We start from the raw sequence: 23,151 nt of genomic DNA on the forward strand, positions 1-23,151 counted from the left end.
CCATGCACTATACAGCTTTCTTATCATCTTATCTACCTAATTCCTGGATTTATAATGAGCTGGGTACCATGCAGTAAATTCTTTACAGCCTAAGGAAGTGGGCTCTTGTTAAATCTGTAAGTAGTAATGAATACGAGTACGACATATACATCGTCAGATTCGAGATATTGTATCCGCTAGTAACCAGCCCCACGTACTTCTTGTACCAACGAGTTCATATTTACTGTACTACTGTAGCGATTTTTCTCGAGTTCAAAAATATTAATTTAGAAAAATTCTGTTCTGTTCTGAACAGGACTTACATTACGATTCCATTGACCGCCGTTCCTTCTCCACACTTTACTTGGAGCCCTTGGTACCTGCCATATATCTATAACCTTATAATAGGTTGGAACCTGATCCTCGCGCAGACTTTCTCTTTCATCCCTTCAATCCATACCAAATATAGATGTCGGAGTCTCGGGTAGTTGGTATGGAGCCAGTGGAACTCCCTGCCGACGTTCCTGGTTACGCGGAAAGGCCCCCAACATATTCCTTAGTTATGGAAAATGAGTTGACGAGAGAAGCCGGCAGTTTGCAAGGTGCGTGACGGATCTGACTCTCATTTTGGCCGAAGACAATTGACTAACTATCCCTAATAGCCAATGGCCGTATCGATGTCAATCTCGAATCCAAGGTCGCCAGGACTCTCGCAAAGATCATCGAATTGCAACAAGAAGATATTCGCAACCCTCCCCCTGACTACATCCGCGAAGTTCCAGAGAAGATACCGTCTTGTGAATTCAAGCTCAACATAGTAATCCAGATCGTTGGAAGCAGAGGAGATGTGCAGCCATTCGTTGCACTCGGATCAGGATTGAAGAAGGACGGTCATCGTGTTCGTATCGCCACACATGATGTATTCGCGGACTTTGTTCATGAAGCAGGATTGGAATTTTATCCAATAGGTGGAGACCCAGCTGAGCTCATGGCATTCATGGTGAAGAACCCTGGTCTGATACCCCAAATGAAGACATTGCGCGATGGCGAAATTCGGAGAAAGCAAACCATGATGGCAACGATGCTTGAGGGTTGCTGGAGGTCTTGCTTGGATGATGATCCCTATACCAAGATACCATTTATCGCAGATGCAATTATCGCCAATCCGCCTAGCTTTGCTCACATCCATTGTGCACAGGCAATGAGCATTCCAGTCCACCTGATGTTCACGATGCCGTGGAGCAGCACCAAGGCATTCCCACATCCTCTCGCCAATTTGTATCCATCAAACATGAAGACCCCGACAGCAAATTGGGTTTCCTATGGCGTGGTTGAGTGGTTGACGTGGCAGGGGTGAGTTACTTTTTCTATATTGATGGCGTCATCGAAGCCTTTCCACTGACTCTGAAGTAGACTAGGTGATGTGATAAATAAATGGCGCGTTTCAATAGGGCTGGATCCTATTTCTTCAACGGAAGGACCCGGTTTGGCCGAGGCTCTGAAAGTCCCATTCACTTATTGCTGGTCGCCTGCCTTAGTGCCACAGCCACAGGATTGGCCATCCCATATTGGTACATAGAGATCAAAAAGCCATGTGACATTGTGCTAATTTTCTATAGATGTGTGTGGATTTTTCTTCAGAGAGCCCCCGCCATATACTCCATCCACTGAACTCGTAGAGTTCTTGAAATCTGGCCCACCGCCGGTTTATATTGGCTTTGGTAGTATTGTGGTCGACGATTCCAAAAAGCTCATCGATACAGTATTAAATGCAACCTCACTTGCAGGAGTTCGAGCCATTGTATCGAGTGGATGGAGTAAACTGGCTGGTATCTCAAACCTAAGTGTTTTTTACATCCAGGATTGTCCACATGAGTGGCTTTTCCAACATGTCGCTGCTGTTGTGCATCATGGTGGTGCTGGTACGACTGCCTGTGGCTTGAAAAATGGCGTACCAACGGCTATCGTGCCTTTCTTTGGAGAGTCAGTCTCAATCTCAAAATCCTCTGGAGATCCTACTAGTGCTCATGAATTTGTTCAGTCAGCCTTTCTGGGGCCATATGATTGCGAGGTCCGGTGCTGGTCCTAGTCCATTAGCACACGCTACACTCACCCCCCAGGCACTAGCAGCCGCTATTCAGTTCTGTCTGACGCCTGAAGCGAAGATTGCCGCCCTTCAAATCGCAGAGAAGATGCAGACTGAGACTGGTGTCTTGTCCGCCGTAGAATCTTTCTATAATAATCTCCCGAGGAAGAAAATGAAATGCAAGGTGCTCCCAGCCCAGGTTGCAGGCTTGATATATAAGAAAGGGAAGAGAAAATTCCAATTATCAAAAGTCGCAGCTCAGACCTTGATTGAGAGCAGGAAAATAGAAGAGAGACACTTGAGAAGGTATGCATCTCCCTGCCATCATCAGCCTGGTTTATGTATCTGACCTTTGTAGCGCTGAGATAAATCCCATCTACATACAAAATCGCCGTTGGGACCCATTGACAGCAGTTCTGTCCGCGTCTATTGAAACGGGATCCAAAATGTTGTCATCCACCGGCGAGATGATCTATAATCCTTATAAGGAATATAGACGCGGTCGTGCAGCAGATCGTTCAGAAGAGCAGGGTTTACGTGTTCATTCAGCGCCAGCCCGAAGACGACCATCATCACACTCAAGTGAGCCACTTCCCAGGGAAAACTTGAACTCTTCAACTCCAGATATGCTGGACGCTCGATCTATTAGAGGCCAAAAGCGTAGTCCTCTGGCTGTAGCAGGAAACATGGTCGGGGCAACTCTGGGGGGGATTTGGAAAGTTCACTGCAACATATTTCAAAGGTGTAGTGGTCGATATTCCATATGCTGCAGCGGAGGGATTTCGACAAGCGCCTCGATTATACGGAGAACAGCCCAAGGAGTACGAAGCTATAAAAGACTGGAGAACCGGAGCAATTTACGGTGGAAGGAACTTTGTCGACGGCATTACTGACGGCTTTACGGACCTCTTCACCCAGCCTGTTAAGGGGGCTAGAGAGGAGGGCGTGGCTGGAGCAGCCAAAGGTTTCTTCAAAGGCACCCTTGGACTCGCGACAAAGGTACCATCAGGTAAGTATTCAACTATCCTCTTGCTGGGGGGTCGGTGTTGATTAACTCGAGTGTCATACAGCTGGCTTAGGACTGGTCGCTTATCCATTTCATGGAATAACTAAAAGTATCGACGCTGTTTTGAGCACAAAGAACCGGAAAGCTATCCTGAGCGCACGACTGAAAGATGCAGAGTATCAGACAGGAAGTATGAACTTGACTGACGAGGATAAGTGCATGATCATCGAGCGATTTGAAAGGGTCCTTCGTGCTGAGAACATAGTATCTGCGTAACTGTGTTCTTGATAACATTTGGCCCTCAAGAAATGACGTTTTTACAAATTTATGTGAATCAACTTGCGGTATTGAATAAGAGTATCAGTTACAAGCTTAATTGGCCTTATATTTGTTTATTGGAATCTTCAATGGACAGCTGATTTGAGAGCGAGGTAGGCCTTGGATATCTGAGGTGGTTTAGAAAGCTGGGCGAGAGGAACTAGACATCATCTGCTTACGAGCGCATTAATTCTTCATGCTTCAGCAAAAGCATTTTCAAAATTATATTGCTCTCTCAGCCCCTAATTTACAAGTGAATATCCACCGTTACCACTTGAGGATATACCAGGAACTGGTAGTGCTCCCTTTGGGACAACCAACAGAGCGCCAGGGTGCTCGCTGGCCTTCTTCATACTTCTTTTCTCCAACCACATGATAATACCAGGTATACCGGCAGCAACGCAAGCGAGACCGACAAACAACCCAGTAGCCCATGAAGGTCGATTGAATCTGTTCATTGCCCACATACAAGTTGCAAGACAAACTTGAAAAATAGTGTTCAGCATGTTGCCCCAGACCACCATATCCATTTTCCCTAATGGTGTAGAGCGACCGATGGGTTGATCGTCGGCTTTAGTCGGAAGGAACTTGCCCTGAGTACCCCTGACAAACCAATTCGCATGAATTTCTGCAAGAGAACTGAGTCCCTTCCATTTGACATTTCCCGAAAAGCAAAGCCGCCAGGAAACCCAGTAATAAAGGTCACGCAATCTCCAAGGAGCAAGTCCGAAACCAGTTACACAGAATAATGCATTTAAAATCTGTGAATCGATCTCTATCCAAATCCGACGAGGGGAATTGAGGCTGTTGCAGTCTGGATGACACATTGCAGGTGCCGCATTGCACATCAAGAGAAACAACATGCCTCCCCATGCAATCACGTTCAGGCCATAAATAATAATGCAAGTCCCCAATGGGGTTATAACCCATCGTAAAAAGGACTTCAGTTGAGCAGTCCACGTTCCAGAACGGTAAGTCTCAACATTGTCTTTTGCATTTGCCTTGAATATGCGTCAGAAATATGTTACAACAGAGGAATGATGATCAAAAGGGTTAGAAGACAGACCTCATCACCGGTGGAGGAGACCAACTCAATGCTGAGATTTGTGCCGTGCATTTCTTGATTGTTTATTACCAGACACCAGCAATGTAAGCCTGGAAGTGAGTTTGTTGTTAGCTTTAGGGTGTACTGCTAAACATGAGAACAGAAATCAGTTGCGAATAAAGGGTTTAACTAGACATTGAATTGAAATGTGGTGGCGAGAATAGCATTACCACTCACAGGAAGTTCACATCAGATATCTCACAAAAGCATTTTTGGGGATTTTCTATTAACTACTAGCACCAAGGCAATTGTGAACTTGAGGCATAATATTACAAAACAGTGAAGTGGGAACATGGGATTATTACATGTACACCCTCGTATTCGTAACATGCTCAGAATATGGACTCGAAATTTGGCGGCAGCCTTGGATATGCACGCCATATCAAAACAGCAAGTTTGCAGGCAGAAATTATTCAGACAGCGCCACAAAAGTGTTTCATGGCGTAGCATGCAGGCCGCTGTCGTCTCAATATGGATATATATATACGAATACGATGACTTTGTTTGTGAACTGATTGGCCAACTACTATACAAATGGACCAGTCTTGCGTAATGCAATCTCTATGATTGGGATTTGGTGGTCAAGCCGAGAAGTATTCAGCAAGGATCTGCATTTTCTCACACAGTATCTAGTGCAGATGTAATGTTCCCGCATGGGCATAGTCTTCCCCGTATCGTGCAAAGCAACGTCAGGCCAATCATTACCTAAGCCGCCAACTATAAGTTTTCAGTGCTCCAACTATCACAATACACATATATCTAATTGCTTATCAGACAGTTAGATACCATTCAAAATCTACCCTGATCTCAATTTGAACCGGTTTTCCAATCCAATCTTCACTCATTCTCGTTGGTCAAGGCTGATCTAGCGACTCTCGAATTCAATCCACATTTACTATATTTTCACCCGATCCAAGCATGAAGATCGCATACTTACTTGTCACCCTTCCTTGGGTGTCCGCCTATCCCGATCACGATAATGCAAAGGCAGCCCCTGTGCACTGGAAGACTGCGGGTAGCAATGACTGTAACTATCCGACTATCTTCTTAGCTGAAAATGAATGCTAATTCCAGGAGTTCGTGGTCCTTGTCCAATGATGAATACACTCGCAAACCATGGGTTTCTCCCACATGATGGTAGAAACATCACGAGAGAGACTCTTGTTAAGGGTCTCCATGATGCTCTGAATTTCAACCCTTCACTCTCTAGTTTGATGTTTGATATGGGTGTGGTTGCCAATCCAGAGGCTAATGCGACGTACTTCACCTTGTGAGCTCCTTGTCCTGTTAAATTTATGAAGCTATCCCACTTATCAGTGTCCAAAGGATAGTGTCTAACATTGTACGGCCAGGGACCATCTGAACCGCCACAATGTCTTAGAGCATGATGGAAGCTTGAGGTAATTATCTCTGGTTTCTTTCACCAATTCCACGAAACCACTATCTCCGCACCGAGTGAATACCAAGTGTACTTAAAGTGCCTCGGAACTAAGGCCAACCATACTAGTTACTACTTAATACTGACACATCATAAGTCGAGCAGATGACTACCTCGGAAGCAACCGCATCTTTAATGAGACTGTCTTCAACGAGAGCAGGGCATACTGGACTGCTGAAATCTTGACTCCTGACATGCTGGCCAATAGCAAGATAGCCCGCCAGATAAATTCAAAGGCATTCAACCCACAGTACAAATTCACCTCCAAGACTGAACAGTTTAGTCTTGGTGAGATTGCTGCACCGATCATTGCCTTTGGGAACTCCACATCAGGCGAGGTTAACCGGACACTGGTAGAATATTTATTCTGTCAGTACATCCTGAAGCTTCAGGCCGACATTGATACTGATACATTCGACTTTTAGTGAACGAGCGCCTTCCAATTGAGTTGGGTTGGAAGAAGTCTGAAGAAGAAATCTCTCTCGACGACATCATGCGAGTTACCCGAATGATCAGTAAGGCTGCGAGCCTGATCACCCCGTCAACCGTATCTAAGAGCCATATTCGAATGGAGCTTTGAATACGTCAGAGCTATTTGGCTTTTGTGTACGATTATATAACGGTCTTAAATGGCTTTTTCGAAGGTGCTCAAGATCATAGTTTCAGTTTCTAGCAGATGTAATTGGCTTACCCCGGACTTCGATAGCTTTAAATCGAATACCTGAATATATCAAGACATATACAGTATTGTACCATATGAATGATCCTTAAATCCGGTCACTTTGATTACACTCTGGCCGTATTCCGGTGCTGGTATATGATGCTTCAAACTTACGCCAGGCTACCTGGCACCTTATATTCCTAATTCAAAGAACCTTTTGGTCATTAGTAGGTGTTTCAAGTAGTACTGTCTCGCATGGCCCCGCACAAAGGTTTGTCACGATTAGTAGAGTACTAGAGGTCCACGAAGATATCGAGCTAGATGTTCAAGGATAGCCAAAAATAGGTCGTCCCAAGTCAGCCCAACGTAAACATCAGCTCAGAAATTATCCCAGCCAGCAAGAAAACAGACTCTTTCCTTCACGTGCGGTTTCGAAAATAAATCTTCAGGTTTCTGGGTATCCAAATTCCAACAGTTCAGGTGGCTCGTTCTCGTAGCACTTGCCTTATACATCCGACTGTATACGACGACCTGCAATATCCACTATTTATGCTGATAATTGGGCTCTGAATCGGTGATTGGTATTTGAATGGGTCAAAAGGATATATAGTCTGTAGCTAATTGTAATGCCTAAAACCGGTGGAGTGCAAAAGGTCAGATTGGGCAAAACTTACGAATACGATTCATTGCCAAGAATAGCCCGAGCAAACTTGTCAACAGTGGAGACAGACACCCTTGAAAGAAACATGCAAAATACCAGTTGACCTATAGAACAAATATAATAATGACTTGAAAATTTCAAAAAAAAAAAATACAGTTGGCAGGGCAGTGCCAGGCGCCAATGGGCAAGGCATGTATACCTTATATAAATACTCTGGTAGTAAAGACCTACTGTTAGACCACAAGTTCTTCTAGCCATCTCTTCTATATCCCAAACCACTTTATATAACACACTCGTGGCTTTAACCATCCGACAACTACAATACGGACAGAAATACTGCGTGGAAATATTTTAAAGGGAAAAAAATCGAAATGAAGTTCCGAATCCCCATTGAACCAAGCCAGAGGAATAAATTCCGCCTCGACATAACCATCGCATCCCTCCTAGCGGTGACTTTCATCCTGATTATTTCCCGAATAGCCATTAAAGGCACTCCGTCCACGAGAACAAATACATGGGGAATTGCAGTGGTAAGTATAAGCCAGTTAAATCTGTCGAAATGAATGCTAATGTTTGTTTCTCAAGTGCATAAAATCCGCCTTCTTTCTTGCCTATCAGTTGACTACAGCCCACGTAGAGCGCTTCAAAAGATGGGCTAGCACAAAGGCAAACAAAATTCTTGTTATTATCGACACGTTATTCTGGTTTGCGCTATTTATTATCACTATCTTGGGTACTGCAGGTTCCCATAGTACCGCTAGTCGTGCTTTAGGTGCAATTATTGTTATTCTGGTGCTGGTCTTACTGTATGTTCAGCTCTATGGTTGAGCAAGTTGATATTTCTCCTGACTTTCTCTTTAGTGCCTTCAGTATCCTTGACTGCTATATTTGCTTCCGTATTAGGAGTCATTTTAAACGTTACGGTGTGCTTCCTGAAGAGGGACCGGACAAGACTCCGAGTTGCGTCTGAGACTAAAGATTATACGTTGAGCTTGATTATTTGGCTATTCCTTATTACCCTGTCTGGCTATGGATATGCTGGCTCGCTAAGTTAAGTTCTCAGTTTTATCTATAGTTAACTTGGATGTATTGCACGATTTATGTCAATAAGGAGTCACATATTAGATCGATTGTTTTCATTCAGTTGATTATCCAACGGCACCAATCATTACGCTAGAGTTCCACAATCAAATATCTTTTTTGCCTTCATAAGATGTACTGGTTCGGGACCTGGCTTGTTGGATTTAAATGACGATGAAAGGTTTTGCTGGATACTAGTAGTGTAGCCAGACTGTTCTACAAGTTACCATTTCAAACTGACAATAAACCAAGCACATTGCTATCGTACCTAAACTCATAATGCAAATAGTTATCATTGATATTGACATGAAGGATACAAGAAAACAGACTAAATATCATTAAAAGAAACGCCCAAGTAGGGAATATCTAGCATACGTAAATCAAATCCTCAACTCATATCGTTCCGGTCATAAGATCAAATTGATGTCGTGTTCCTGTCCACCTCTTTTAAGGGAAATAAAGAAAACGGAAGAAAAAAACCATCATCCTCAAATCTTGCTTTATGCTTCAATTTGCTCAGTGTCGACTTGGACTTCAGGTGGAGACTCATTTTGAGCCTCAATTGACTCGGCCTCTGCATCTTCTGGTAACGTGGGTGCTGCCATCGACTTAGAAAGCATCGCTTCATCTTCCGAGGAAGAGAGTGGCGGAATGGGCGTTTTATCCGCATCAGAAATAGTCAATGTCGCTTCAGGGAATTCAGCCTCGGGTTCGGATAAGACATCTTCATTCCTCCTCTCTGGCGTGGAGAGGTCTTCTTCCGCGGGTAGATTCGATGCGACCTCCGTGGGCTGTATTTTGCCTTCTGAGATGTCATGCTCGGGTTCGACGGGGACCACCTCCTCATCAGTAAGAGAAGACGAAGGAGATTCTTCTGCTGACGATGGAGAGGCAATTTCAGGCGAAGAGACAGTTGGCTCAGGTTGCGGTACTGAGATGGCTACCGATGAAGCGAGTACCTCAGCAGAGGGAATGATGGATTCGGCTGTTGACACTGAGACACTTGAACTTGGAACCGATGCTTCCACAGATGAGGTCATTTCTTCCGAAGGCGGTACTAAGGTAGCTGGCGAGGAGGCGAAAACCTGAGGCTCTGGCACGATAGCAGTCGGAATATTTTCAGGCTGGGTTGAAGCGCTTGGCAGGTGATCGAAACCAGCGGAATTAGGGAATACAGGGATCACTGGTTGGTTCTGCTGGGGATGAGTACCGATAGCCAGGAAGACTACCACTATACTCATGAGGAAAAGGGCAATGTTCCGTCTGTCACTGGCCAATATGCGAACATAATTAAACAATAAAATGTGAAGAGCGATCTGAGGCTGTCCTGTCTCCTTGGTTCGTCCAAATTGCTTGGTTTCTGGCTGTGGCTCTTGCACATGTTGCTCAGCCTTCACCTCCACTGAGGATTGTGGAATAGCTTGGAATGACCGCGGATCAACACTGGCCCTTGAATGACTCTGAACAGAGGCCCGTCGATAATCGATGTCACTTTGGGTTTGGTTCGGACCAAGATCAACCTTCAGCGTAGTCTGTTCGTCGGCAAGTCTCTTCGCCAAAGCCCTTCGAACATCAGAAGGGAGCCACAACCCAACCTCAACATCAACCTTCTCCATTTCCTTCCAAGCAGCTGCCCATGCTCCCGCACGCATAAGCCCATTGGCCGCGTACACGCGAATCTCCCATTTGCGATTGCTATCGCTATGTCTCTGCACACGACCACCGCAGTCAGGACACTCATCGCCTTGTTCTCCATCTGTTTCGCTTTCCTCTCGATCGGAAAACTCGGCTTCAGAGCCAGGCCCACTTTCCTCGTGCCCTAAGAAATGACCTTGGTGGAGTCGAGATCGCTGCAGCTCTAGGCTCTCCAACAGTCGTTCTTCGAGCATATCGTATAAGTCCTCCGGGTGGGAAATCAATACACCCCGGTCACGAAGAACGCCCGACCCAACTTTCTCCTGTAATCGTCGCCATCGTCTCCAATATTCTGCGGGTAGAGTCTCCTCGACAATACTCTGGTTCTGGGGCAGCGTTGCCCCGGGCACAGGTAGTGATGGTGCTAGTAGATTACAATGTAATAGCACAAGGGGGTATTCTTTTTTCGGTTTAGGTAGTTTATTCGAAGACGTCGTAGGCGAATAATAGGGCGAGCGCTTCAACGGTGATGACCCGGAGCCAGAGCCGGGCGAGCGGATTCCTCCGCGTCGACGTGGCGGTGTGAGATATTCATCATCGTCTGCTTCATCTTCTGTGTGCATTTGCATTGCGCGGACGGAGCTAGGTTTGCGGAAAGCAGCTTCCCGTTGGCGAATGGTGCGAATATTCATGTTTTTGGGAGGATCTTCGAAGCCGCCAAATTGGGCCTCGTCGTCTTCGATTGTATACGCGGCCATTTTCTCGTGGGGGTTCATTGAGCGCATTGAGTTTATTTTTTCAAGTGGGTGGACTAGCACTGAGGCTGGGATTGAGGAGAAGGAAGATCGACTTGATGCTCTTGATTTCATGTGGTTAAGGTCGTCGTCTACATCTCGGCCGAAGATATCGCTGCTTGAATGTCTGGTTGAAGACGATGAGGAGGGGTATTCATAGTCTCGAGACATTTGTTCGTCGTCTGTGACTCTTTCGGTATTATCTTGTAGGTGGGATGTCTCGAAGGAGGCTAGTATATGCTCTTTATTTGGAGGGACACAGGGTTGTGGACTGAGAATTTGGTCGGAAGGATGGCGTTTGCCCTCCGGAATGGATTGACTCTCGTCATTGAGTCTGGCCATTGGGCTGACATCTATGATATACTCGTGGCAAAGAAAGAAATGATGAGGCTGGTATGATCGTCACACCGCAGTCCAATGTTGACGTGGCTCACCGCTTTGGTTGTGCCGGGCAACGGGCGCTTCAGATAGATTTGATATTGCAGAAAAGGGGAAAAGGAGTCTGTTTTAATTGAAGATGTTTTCATTTATGATTGAAAAGGGTACTGTGAATGTCTTTGAATGTCTACGGGGCTACTTCAGTCCGTTGCCTTGCATAGTGATGATCTTATCATTGTCTAACGGCTCACCGTATACTCCGTACCCTAACCCGGTGGATCAGTTTCCACCAGATCCACATTCCGACATTACCACAAGATCATCTTCATAAGTCTCAGATCATGCTCTCATTAATGAAATTGCATCACGTATGCAAGAGCTGATGCTAGTAGTCCAAGTCAAGATGGCTTCAATCCATCACATCCAATGACCGATCTATATAAAAACGCACAGTCAAAATAACCCAAAATGACTCCACCCAAAGTAATAAAAAGCCCAGACAAAACCGTCGCTCAAATTCAACACCAATGCAAAAGTCAGTCCAATCAATACATATGTACCAGAAAGAAAATTGGAACAGAATATAAGGAGACTCGTTATGGGGGCGGGTGTGGGTGAGGCGTGGTGTCATCGGGACTCATGAGAGGAAAGCTGTGATTCTCTCCAAAGAAGCTTAACACGTCTTGCGGAAGATATTCGAGCCAGGGGAGGATCTCGCCATTAGTAAAAGGGAAAGATTCTTGTTGTTGGAGGGTATTCATATCGACGTCGTGACTTTCGATCATCATACCGCCTGAATCGGCATTCAGTGGGGTGTGTAAATCAACTCGGGGACCTATATGAGCATGGGGCTGGTGCTCTGCAGTGGCAGATGATACCGCGTAGTCGTAGGGTGATGGGCCGTTCTCCATCTGAGTGGATGGAAGATTAGAAGGGTAGCCCGCTGGAGCAGTAGCACCGGAGCTTGATTCTGGAAATGGAGAAGTCATGCTCATGAAATAGGGTGATCCAGTGCTAACTGTTCGAGGCACTGCCGTATACTTGGGGTTGGCTGGTGCCAATGCAGTAGGATTCGGATCAGGGTGCGTATGGGGCGGGGCCACCGCGGAGAAAGAAGAAGTTGCGCCCTGCGCAGCATTCGCTTGCACAGGGAGAGTTGGATAACTATGGCTATATTGGGAAGGATGAGTGGTTTTGCTGACGGGGTGCTCATGATGAGCCGTAGGCGTTTGATAGAGCAAGCTCAAATTGGGTTGGGAAGAGTTGGTGGCTCCCGTGAGTGCCCACCCAATGGCTAAAGCGAGAAGTGTAATTAGTAAGAGGCGTTGCATATCTGATGAATAACAAAATGAGCTTACCCTGGCTAGGATCGAACTTTGGAGACCATTTCCCATCGGATGGGATGTTCCCACCACCGGGGGTCCTCTCTATATCAGAAGCAAGGTCCATATCTGCCCTGCCGCGCCACTCGCCTGGTGTGAATGAATGGTTCGGTGTATTTTCCGTAGTGTTCTCCATATCCTCAGCGGTGTATAGAAGCGGATCGACGATTCCTTTCGCCTTCTGATCGAGAACAGTTAGAATGTACCGTGTTCCCTCCCAGTATGCATCCAATGCTTTCAAGGCCTTATAACAACGCTGGTAGTTCTCTCTGGCAGCTGAGGCAAGCAATATATGTTTTGCAGTAGACTTTCGCTCCGGTCCATGTGAAGAATCCATCGTGGGCATCACGAATCCGCTCGACTGATTGGCTAACAGAGCCGTAGGTAATGGCGGAGATGTAGACCTTGAAGTAGGCATCGAATAATATGCACTTTCCATGAGAAAAGCACAGGCAGCGATATACATAGGCTGGCTAGTGAAAGGGTTTCCAATAAAGCTTTTCCCATCCACCAGCTCCGAGAAGGATAATATGTCGGCGATTGTCTTGGCCGAGGACATGGATAGCTCGCGACTATTGGGATACAGATGCTGTATTGTCCCACCAAATGAATTCAGCAGCGTAGGCTGATGGAGAAGGACAATCAGAGTGTGAAACCAGAAATGGAGCAATATAAAGTTAGTTCCCTCTTTCGCTTTCACATAGGCTTGGAAGTTCGCTGCATTGAAATAAAGCTTTGGTGACAGTCGTTGATAGATTCCGGTCAGATCGCTCTCCATTCCCGCGAGTTGTTTGAGCGTATCTGGCGTTACGTGATTTACATCCTGAATACCGTTGATAAGATCGGTTACTCGCCCGTAAAGATGGATTATCCGTATGAGAGGTGGAAATGGTGCTGGCCACCCGTTCGGTAGTTGCGATTCCGACTGGAGAGGGAAGCATAGTTCGATGTCTTCGTCCCGAAGGGTCACCGGTCGCCCCGTGCCTGATGAGATGACTCGGTCTAAGAAGAAGATGCTCCAGAATGAATCCACCTGCTCCCGTTCTCTGGCTCGTTCGGAATCGGAGGCGGGAGGTGGGCCTTTGGGGCTTTGGTAAACATCGAAATCGTCATACTGATCTTCTCTCAACTTGCCGGCTTGTCCAGTCATGACTTCCTTCGGTGTAACGCCTTTTTGACCGTAATTGTGTTTAAGGCCCTGGTGCTTTTGCAGACCCAGGTCCTGCGCCATACGAATCGAAATACCCAGATACATCCAGAGACCACTATCATGATTGGACCCAAATTGCTCGTAAGCCAGCAGCAGACATGCCTGAACGGCGGAGAGTGTCGGACATGACAATACGTCGACTAGAGCACTGCTTGCCCGCTGGGCGAACGGCAGGCCTCGGTCCCAAAGATTGACGTCAGCATCAGGCAGTTGAGAGTGGTCGATGGGGGGTGCCTGGGGAGGAGATAAGAGCGGATGTGGAGAGAACCTGGCCGCTAAGGAGCAGACGGCGTCAACTAACATCGTGTCCACCTTTTTCTCATTTAGGTCATTGAGAAAACGATCTCGTTGTAGAAAAGGAAAGCTGCAGCCAAGATGGGTAAAAAACAATTCGCAAAGATGAGTGACTAAATTGGGAACGGGAAGGGTATCGTCACGGTCGTAAAATGGTATGTTATTAGCATCACGGCTGTCGCGTTCATCTGCCGGGGGAGGTGCAGCCCGAGCAGGTGTATCTAAAGGTCTAGGACTTCTCAAAGGAGACAGAGAATCTGCTGACAAATGAGGAAAGAATGAGTCTACATGATTGTTTTGAGACGTGGAGGGCTGTGGTGTGAGACTCACCCGAAGACATGGAAGGGTTGCTTTTGCGCGATCCCCGGACTTGTACAACCTTGGAATCAGTTAGATATTGCGTACGTCGATGAGTCCGAGAGCGGCCAACCATTTGTTTGAAGCCCGGAACGATAGCAGTTGGTCCGAAGTAACGAAAATATGGGACATGAGTGCGACTATTGGAGCTCATAGAGGTACGACCTAGATAGAAACTCAAAATCAGCATGATGATACCAAGAAGTCGAATTAAAGCAACGAAGTGTCCTTCGCCACACATGTCTGGACCTACTGCTCTCCGGGCTGTCACCAGCCAGCTGTGAGTCTTCTGTTTTTGTCCGAGTCGAGGTATCCCTGGAACTGCCATCCTTGAGATCTAAATCCTTTGAACCCTGCGGAGATTTTTCCTGTTTTTGATATCGCGCAGGTGGATGTGTAGGCTCTGGTGAACAGCTCTCGACGGCACGAGAGTTTTGTTGGTTGGCCTCATTCCCGCTAGCGAGGGAGGAAATCGGCGGAGCCCGTGATGCGGAATCGGAGTGAGATCGCAAGTGAGCGGTGGACTCGGTATAACCCAGACAGACATGTTTATAGTCGGAGCAAGTCTTGCAAACTATATCAGGAAGAGTCACGGTTAGCGAGTGTAGAGTTTTGAAAATGCGGAGGTCCCCCTCCGTGGAGCAACTGATATATCAACTCAAAAGGAAAAGAGAGAACAATGGGGGAAAAAAGAAGAAGAATCGCAACGTACCTGGTTGCTCTCCGGAACAGCGGATTTTGCGACGGCGACAGGTCAAACAGCTAAATGCGACCAAATTCCGTTAGATATCTGAACTCCAGAGGGTGTGATTTGTGGGGTGGGGGATGTGCGCTGAACATACGCGGCGTTCACTCGGCGGCGTTTGCTCTGGGGTTGACCATCTGTGGCGACGAAACGAATCTGCCTCGGTGCAGAAGAGCTGCCACCAGCTTTTTTCTTGGGAGACGGGGGGGCTCATGACGAGCAAAGAGGATTAACCGTGATCACCACACATTGGGGTCCAGTGGAGGGAGATGGATTATGGTGTGTTCGAAAATAGCGGGATGGGCGAATCTGTGGAAGCTCCACCTTGCCCCAGGGTGGGTTGAACTAGAAAGATCCGGGGCTGACGAAGCAATCAAGTAGCTCGTGGGAGTAGAGCGAATCTGGTAGCGACCATCTCATGAGGGATGTGGTTGTTGGGGCCCGAGGGTTAGTGGTGAGGGTAAGTAACGAGTCATGGAGTTTCACGATGTTCACGAGGGAGTTGGAGGGGGGAAAGAAGCCGGGGTCCCAGAGCCCAATAAGAAGGGATGACAACAATCTGGGGGCAGACACTACTTGACCGCCCCTTAACAAGGATCAGAATTCCAGAACTCTTCCAGGGTAGTGAAGGGGCTGAATGTGAAATGTAGGAGCGCTGGTATTAATAAAATAATCATCGGTAATCATCAAAAGCAAAAACTTGAAGGCAAATAAAGGAAACAGGTACCGATTACTTTCTATAACTAACTAGTGTATGGTACTACGTAGTTCAAGATCCGACGGTCATGGGATGTCGGTGGGGCGTATACAATTACATCTACCTAACTCTAGTTACTAAAAACTTGAAACTGTACATTTGGAGAAAAATGTAATAGAATATACTATATATACTATGATTATAGTACTACCCAGTACTATTATAGGTATAGTAGCTTTATTTCGCTTTGATTCAGTTATCTCATCTTATTGGTTCGGACTATACAGGGATACCACAGAATTGACAACTATACCAGTATCGAGTACTGGATTTTACAAAAAGATGACTAGCCAATAATTCCTCCAGTGGCCAATATCTATTCTATTTAAGATAAAGCTTAAGAATACACGTATACATTTTGTGAAGCAACTGAATACACTTTATGGTAGGTCCGGGCCAACGCGAGTCATGATCAATGGACAGATCTGGCACCCCATAGGTAACTAATGCACATGGATAAGATGTATACTTTATCTTAGCTTTTCAATTTCTAAGAATATACTGCGTGGTCGAAGGTAAAACTGGATGTATATCAGCACAGGAGATGAATTCCGATGGGTTTGAAGAGACACCTCATGCTCGGCTAAGTTAGTGCAGATCCATGAACTGCCTTCCAAGAAGCGGATTGTCGCCAGTAGCCAGATGGCAATCGCTTCTCGGGTCAGACAAAATGTACGAATCACGACAAATGGATATACAGAGTGGCATTCGAGAGATTGTTGTTCCCCGCAAACAGGGTTGTTTGCTGATGAAAACCTACTTATCAACTCAAGATTTAACTCTCATGGTCTATCAATCTAAATAGATATGTTATGCATACAAGTAGGTACACCGTCACCTATCGTAACTTTACTATTTAAACTCTCATCCTCCTTCGAGACCTCTGCATCGTCTTACTGGGGGAATTAAGTGATGAAATGAACAACAAACCAGCAAAGAGACGGTGTCTACCATTTTTGGAGAACTCGGAGTACTCCGTCATAGGGTGGTAGAACTGATCGGCACTTCGGGGTCCAAGTGCTGGGCCCCTCGCTAAATCGGCCATGTTGTAGTGGTTCCTCGGCCCGAATGCCGGTAATTAATGCCACGCACAACTCGAGCTGTATCGCAGCGTTCGCGCACACGAGTGCGTCTCTATATATTGTTATAGTGCGTGGATATCAGCTAGGGTCCCTCGATAGCTGCGATAAGCTTCGTAATCCCGCGCAATCCGCTGCAACAATTGGACAGGAAAGTATCGTGCTGCCTTTTTCATCTATCAAAACACTAAAAAGAACCTTTGCTGAATTCTATCTATGCCTCGATTCCTTCCTACCCATATATCACGCCTCTTTGTACAACCATTGTGAGTTCCTCACCGGTTCAGTGGCGAGATTGGTGTCACCTCATTTGTCCTGCAATCTGAAGCCCGGCGGGGCCGAGCACGTTTGAAGCGGGCATTGAACAGCTAATAGATACATCCCCTAGTCATCGTCATTGTGCATCCTTCTTTCTTCCAACAAACAATCGATTTTTGAGTCAATCTGCGACCATGTTCAAAGTACACCCTGATTTCGACCAGCTCCAAGCTTCCCGCCCGGATTTCAACCAAGACGCCCAAGTCACTTTCTCTAAGCCACCCAACCCCACGTGGAAGAATGGCGATGGTGCCAATGATGGTGGCGAGAGTCTGAAGAAAGATCATGTCGAAATTGATCCCAATGAAGAAGGTCGCCCTGTCGCGTCGAATTATAAGCTTCTGATCTCGGGCATGGTGCCTCGGCCTATCGCTCTTATCAGCACAAAGTCGCTGGATGGGAAAACCACCAATCTGGCGCCCTTCAGTTACTCCCAGGTCATCAACCATGACCCTCCACTTTTTGTTGTGGGATTTGTCGGGTCTTTAGAGAAAGCAAAGGATACATTGAAGAATTTGAATGAGACTGGAGAGTGCGTCATCAATATTATCTCGGAGCACTTTGTTGAAGCCGCCAACGCTACCGCCATCAATGCCCCCTATGGCGTGTCCGAATGGGAAACTTCCGGTTTAACACAAGGCCAGACATCTGTGGTGAAACCGCCTCGTGTAAAAGAATCGATTCTCTCCGTCGAGGCAAAGCTGGTTGAAACCAAGGAATTCGAGAGCCGTTCCACGCCCGGGAAGAAGTCGAGTGTCTTGGCGATCGTTGAGGGAGTGCGCTTCTGGGCACGTGAAGATGCTATTGATGAGGATAAGAGCCTCATTGATCTCAAGGTTCTTAAGCCTATTAGTCGCCTTGGTGGCATCTCTTATGGTCGGACAACAGATGCGTTTGAGATTCCTAGACCACAGTTCTAGAGGTGTAAGGTGCATTCGAGAACCCGTATATATGAAGGCGTTGTGATTTTGTATATAGATCATGAAGAACAAACAGCCTGCATTTATACCGATACTCTTAGATTTTACAATATCATTGCGAAGGATAAATCAAAAGTCGGGATTTTGGAGTGTCCGACGCAAAGCGCCCCCGCGTGCGGAGAAACTCTTTGGTGGCGGGGTTGTGTATCAACAGTACTACATCGAGTTGATAAATGCCACCGGCATCACCGACACTTATTTTCCTATTGCACTCAATATCCTACCGTAATATACGACTTCTACATCCATGATCATGTCAGAGGACGACTATGAGACTTTCAAGCTTGGAGACTGGGAGCTGGAAAGCGGAGAGAAGATACCAGATGCCCATATTGCTTACAAGACCTTCGGGGCTCCAAGTTCGCCAGCAATCATTTACCCTAGCTGGTTTTCTGGCAGTAAGCTTCAGAGTCGCGTAATATGCGTATCTCTGTAGCCAGTTAGCTGACTCTGTATAGTGATATCCGACAACTTCTGGCTAATCGGAGAGGGCAAGACTCTCAATCCAGCCAAATTCTACATCATTGTTCCCGCGCTCTTTGGAAACGGGCAATCATCCTCACCCTCAAACCAGCCTAGCCCAGCTGCTTTCCCTAAAGTCTCTTTCTATGACAATGTTCGTGCCCAGCATGAACTTGTGACAAAACATCTAGGTATCACCCACGCACGAGCAGTCGTCGGATGGTCTATGGGTGCTGCGCAAACTTTCCAGTGGGCTACTCAGTATCCGAAGTTTATGGATATAGCAGTGCCGTTTTGTGGGTCCGCAAAGACTGCTCTACATAATCAGGTCTTTTTGGAAGGAGTTAAGAGTGCCCTGCTTGCAGTAAAGCATACTTGCTCGGCAGGGTCGGGCTCGATGGCAGTTCAAGATCCAGAGGGACAGCCTGATGTTCGAATCTGGACTACTCGGGAGAGGGAGGTTGGCTTGAAAGCTTTGGGAAGAGTTTATGCTGGATGGTAAGAAGATATTCCCTTTTCCTATTCTTACCGCGAAAATATTTGCTAACGAAGTTATGAATCAAACAGGGGATTCAGTCAAGCATTTTACAGACACAAATTATATGAAACTGTACTAGGATACAAGAGTCTCGAGGACTTCATGCAGAATTTCTGGGAGAAATGGGCTTGCTCGAAAGGTAATAATAATAATCCTCTTTGCAAAAACTCCTAAGAGACTCACTGATTATACAGACCCCGAAAATCTGCTTGTCATGATCCAAACCTGGCAAAATGGCGATGTTTCCAAACAGGAGCCATATAATGGAGATTTCAAGAAAGCGATGGCATCGATTCAGGCGAAGACTTTGGTTCTGCCTGCCAAGACTGATTTATATTTCCCGTAAGACGAGAAGAGGAAAATCTGGCTAGTATCTGAGATGCGGATGCTGACAACACTATGTATAGACCAGAAGACTCGGAGTACGAAGTTGCTTCTATGAAGCCGGGTGTGGGAAAGTTGGATATTTTCCCTTCAATCTGGGGCCGTAAGTACTCTACTAAACCGGATTTATGTGGGCTGATTCTAATATACTTATAGATTGGGCGGGTGGACCTGGAGATAGTAAGGAAGACGTTGAATGGTTGGATGGCCAACTGGGACGCTTTTTCGCAGAAAATCAGCCGGATCGTGTCACTGGGATAGCCAGGAACTTGGCCGGACTTTCTGTATCTTCAGAATGAATTACTCTATTAGTGTTGAATTTGAAATTCCTTCCACTTTGTCTTCTACTTAGTAGATATAGTTCGATATCAGGCGGTCAGGCATTCAAGTCCTTCCTAACCAGGCGACACACAGGATCATGTGACGCTCACTAAGCGCCCTTCAGAAGCGCCGCGATGGACTCGTCTTGCCCTTTCGACAATCACCAACTCCTTGACTTGCCGCTCTTTTCTCGTCGCATTGTATCCTCAATTTCTTCTTTCCCTTTCTTTCAACTTTGTTGTTCTTATCGTATTCCCGTGCTCCTACCATCACGCGATCGTGACGTCGATTCCCATTCGAGCCCTACCGTTATCTAATCCCTATCTTCGTCGCAAAGCTATACGGCGATTGAACACACTTACTCTTCCCTCGTACAATCATAATGGCCACGCCTCCAACTCGACAGTGGGGCGTCACCCCTCCGATTTCCACCGTTTTGCCGACTCAAGATGAACTGGCTGCCAACGATGATCTCATAGCCGAATTGAAGGCTCAGAATAACTTCGAGTTGCCCGCGGAGACAGAACGGAGGTGCGTGACTATCGCTGAGAACATGGCTTCATAGTGACAAATGGGGCCGAGGGGCTGATCACGAGATTATAGAAAGCAAATTCTCCAACTCCTTCAGCGCGTCGCGCTCGAGTTTGTCAAGGTCGTCAGTCGCAAGAAAGGGCTTTCCCAGGCTGCTGTAGAGGCTGCTGGAGGCAAAATCTTTCCTTATGGTAGTTACAGGCTGGGTGTTTATGGACCAGGTAAGTTGGATATCCATTATATCTTGCTTGAGGGAAATCACTAATTACGTTGTGGTAATAGGATCCGATATTGATACCCTAGTGGTCGGCCCGAAACATGTCGTTCGCGATGACTTCTTCTCTGATTTCCCTCCAGTTCTTGAAAAGATCGCACCCCAAGGTGCAATTGAAAAAATGACACCTGTTCCGGACGCCTTCGTTCCCATCATAAAACTAGAGATTTCGGGAATCAGTATAGATCTGATCTTTGCGCGATTGGTTGTCTCATCTGTCCCCATGAATTTGGATCTCAAGAACAATGACTACCTTCGGGGACTTGACGAGTTCGAGGTGCGATCACTGAATGGAACTCGTGTTACCGACGAAATTTTGGAACTGGTTCCTCAGCAAAAAACCTTCCGTCTTGCATTACGAGCAATCAAGCTCTGGGCTCAACGTAAGTCGGAACATACTCGCCGATGCGTGACCCGTGATCTAACAATGTGTTCTCTGAACTAGGTCGTGCAATCTACTCGAATATTGTTGGTTTCCCCGGAGGTGTTGCATGGGCTATGTTAGTGGCGCGAGTTTGTCAGTTATACCCCCAAGCAACCGGTTCTGTCATCGTCGGGAAGTTCTTCAGAATCATGAACAAGTGGGCATGGCCACAACCGGTACTCTTGAAGCAGATTGAGGACGGTCCCCTGCAAATGAAAGTTTGGAACCCAAAGGTAAGGCAGCTCATCCCCCTTGGCAGTCAACATCCGTTAACACAAACTGTCAGATTTATCACGGCGATCGATTCCATTTAATGCCTATTATCACCCCTGCCTACCCTTCCATGTGCGCTACACACAACATCTCTATGTCGACCAAGGCTGTCATTCTTCGTGAGCTGGCTCGAGGCGGCGACATCGTAGACAAGATCTTCACCAAACAAAATTCGTGGAACGATTTGTTCGCTCGACACACATTTTTCACCCAAGCATACAAGTACTACTTGAACATCACCGCGACGAGTAAGACCAAGGAAGCCGAAGCAGTCTGGTCTGGCCTTGTCGAATCCAAGTTACGTCACCTGGTTGGCGCACTTGATCGGAAAGCAATTATCGCTGTTGCACATCCCTTCCCAAAGGGCTTCGAGAGAACCCATCTGGTTTCCAGTCCACAGGAAATGGAAGCCGTCAAGAATGGATCCACACTGTATCAGGCCAAAGGAACGACCACCGAGACGACCGATGAGACCAAAGACGCCGCTCATCAAGCCGCAGCGGAGAATGGGGTTGAAAATGCGCAAGCACCAGACCCTGCAGAGCAAAAGCCAGACACTGAATCCCAGAATGTTTACACTACTTCTTACTACATTGGTTTGGAGCTGAACCAGCTTGAGCCAGGTATGATATTCTCTATACCCTTGTTGAGTTCATATTCTAATTTCACTAGGTGCCCCACGGTCTCTGGATATTTCGGCTGATGCTAATATCTTCAAATCGACCTGCACATCATGGCCTGGCTACTTACAGGATGTCCACGACCTTTCAATTACCCATGTTCGCAAGTAAGTTTTGTGACGGTAGGATGGGGCGCTTTTGATTCTGATTGTTTCTAGCTTTGACTTGCCCGATGATGTCTTCCAACCCGGTGAAGTTCGACCAAAGAAGCCGATGAAAAAAGTCGTCAAAAAGAACGTCGACATTGCTGGCCAGAAACGCAACAACAACGAGTTGGACGTAAGTCAACTAAAGAGAGTGAGGGGGACCTGACTTGGCAAGCCACCGATACTCGAACTCGCCCATCCATATCAGGCGCAATAAAATTTTCAGGATACCGAGGGCCAGACGCACTAATTCTTGATCTCGTACAGGAACCGAATCAAGGCCCGGCAAAACGTCAAGTGACGTCCAATGTCGCCAGTGCTACTGCTTCCGCTTGAACGGGAGTCTCAACTCAATCCGACTTTCTCGCTTCGGGGCTGGGCCCCATTTGCAAAATTCACACAGGAATGCAATCTGCACGTACAACAGGCAGGTCCTCCGCTTTGTAATATATTGAAGACACCTGTGAATCCGATAAATGAATCTCACCAGTCGAGGCTGTTGTCGCGGTGATTGGCTCGGGACACAAGGTTGGTTATTCTACTTACTCCTCCTTCACATGTTGTTCTCGCAGGTCTGGCGATTATACTAGAGGTTTTTTCTCCTCGGCAAAGACTAAAGAGATCCCCCAAGTTTACTGATTTCACCTGCTCCCCCCATCTTCAAAGTTGGGTTTCATTTTCGTTGTCACTCTATGAATGCCGAAGTAGTCTTGTCTTTTCGGTATGTACTTTCAAACTGAGCCACCTCTCGCTTAGTACTGCTTTCGATCATCTTACCTATAGCTTAGCATAGTCTAATCGAAGATTGTTGAATTGTATAGCGAAAACTACAATACTATGAATTGCCGTATACTC

At 46.6% G+C, this 23,151-nt stretch overlaps 9 protein-coding genes across 9 annotated transcripts; 6 read left to right on the top strand and 3 right to left on the bottom strand.

The window, feature by feature from the left end:
• Positions 1-448: 448 nt before the first annotated feature.
• N7469_003026 (glycosyltransferase) lies at positions 449-3,347 on the top strand (the record flags this gene model as incomplete). The annotated part of the gene is made up of 8 exons (XM_056641946.1): positions 449-581; positions 642-1,332; positions 1,393-1,550; positions 1,599-1,962; positions 2,021-2,371; positions 2,424-2,647; positions 2,808-3,074; positions 3,136-3,347. 8 exons carry the CDS (start codon positions 449-451, stop codon positions 3,345-3,347), a joined length of 2,400 nt encoding a protein of 799 aa, XP_056504440.1.
• A 284-nt stretch (positions 3,348-3,631) lies between these two features.
• On the bottom strand, positions 3,632-4,506 carry N7469_003027 (DUF2985 domain-containing protein; the record flags this gene model as incomplete). Its single annotated transcript, XM_056641947.1, has 2 exons — positions 3,632-4,390; positions 4,456-4,506. 2 exons carry the CDS (start codon positions 4,504-4,506, stop codon positions 3,632-3,634), a joined length of 810 nt encoding a protein of 269 aa, XP_056504441.1.
• A 1,082-nt stretch (positions 4,507-5,588) lies between these two features.
• N7469_003028 (uncharacterized protein) lies at positions 5,589-6,512 on the top strand (the record flags this gene model as incomplete). Its single annotated transcript, XM_056641948.1, has 3 exons — positions 5,589-5,764; positions 6,030-6,301; positions 6,358-6,512. The coding sequence occupies 3 exons, from the start codon at positions 5,589-5,591 to the stop codon at positions 6,510-6,512; spliced, it is 603 nt and encodes a 200-aa protein (XP_056504442.1).
• Positions 6,513-7,625: 1,113 nt separating this feature from the next.
• Positions 7,626-8,082, top strand: N7469_003029 (uncharacterized protein; the record flags this gene model as incomplete). The annotated part of the gene is made up of 2 exons (XM_056641949.1): positions 7,626-7,784; positions 7,840-8,082. The coding sequence occupies 2 exons, from the start codon at positions 7,626-7,628 to the stop codon at positions 8,080-8,082; spliced, it is 402 nt and encodes a 133-aa protein (XP_056504443.1).
• A 752-nt stretch (positions 8,083-8,834) lies between these two features.
• N7469_003030 (uncharacterized protein) lies at positions 8,835-11,105 on the bottom strand (the record flags this gene model as incomplete). The annotated part of the gene is made up of 1 exon (XM_056641950.1): positions 8,835-11,105. The coding sequence occupies one exon, from the start codon at positions 11,103-11,105 to the stop codon at positions 8,835-8,837; it is 2,271 nt and encodes a 756-aa protein (XP_056504444.1).
• Positions 11,106-11,737: 632 nt separating this feature from the next.
• N7469_003031 (Zn(II)2Cys6 transcription factor) lies at positions 11,738-15,266 on the bottom strand (the record flags this gene model as incomplete). The annotated part of the gene is made up of 6 exons (XM_056641951.1): positions 11,738-12,435; positions 12,500-14,287; positions 14,358-14,549; positions 14,638-14,958; positions 15,097-15,146; positions 15,238-15,266. 6 exons carry the CDS (start codon positions 15,264-15,266, stop codon positions 11,738-11,740), a joined length of 3,078 nt encoding a protein of 1,025 aa, XP_056504445.1.
• A 2,151-nt stretch (positions 15,267-17,417) lies between these two features.
• N7469_003032 (flavin reductase family protein) lies at positions 17,418-18,203 on the top strand (the record flags this gene model as incomplete). Its single annotated transcript, XM_056641952.1, has 1 exon — positions 17,418-18,203. The coding sequence occupies one exon, from the start codon at positions 17,418-17,420 to the stop codon at positions 18,201-18,203; it is 786 nt and encodes a 261-aa protein (XP_056504446.1).
• Positions 18,204-18,516: 313 nt separating this feature from the next.
• N7469_003033 (homoserine acetyltransferase family protein) lies at positions 18,517-19,946 on the top strand (the record flags this gene model as incomplete). Its single annotated transcript, XM_056641953.1, has 6 exons — positions 18,517-18,661; positions 18,722-19,223; positions 19,293-19,402; positions 19,458-19,605; positions 19,671-19,750; positions 19,804-19,946. 6 exons carry the CDS (start codon positions 18,517-18,519, stop codon positions 19,944-19,946), a joined length of 1,128 nt encoding a protein of 375 aa, XP_056504447.1.
• Positions 19,947-20,350: 404 nt separating this feature from the next.
• On the top strand, positions 20,351-22,632 carry N7469_003034 (polynucleotide adenylyltransferase; the record flags this gene model as incomplete). Its single annotated transcript, XM_056641954.1, has 8 exons — positions 20,351-20,499; positions 20,572-20,720; positions 20,782-21,156; positions 21,219-21,430; positions 21,484-22,093; positions 22,143-22,257; positions 22,309-22,429; positions 22,564-22,632. The coding sequence occupies 8 exons, from the start codon at positions 20,351-20,353 to the stop codon at positions 22,630-22,632; spliced, it is 1,800 nt and encodes a 599-aa protein (XP_056504448.1).
• Between the last annotated feature and the right edge of the window lie 519 nt (positions 22,633-23,151).

This window comes from Penicillium citrinum (assembly GCF_028827155.1).
Source record: "Penicillium citrinum strain IBT 23319 chromosome Unknown utg000002l:1.0-3833315.0:1.0-3834789.0, whole genome shotgun sequence".
In the NCBI taxonomy this organism is placed as follows: Eukaryota; Fungi; Ascomycota; class Eurotiomycetes; order Eurotiales; family Aspergillaceae; genus Penicillium; species Penicillium citrinum.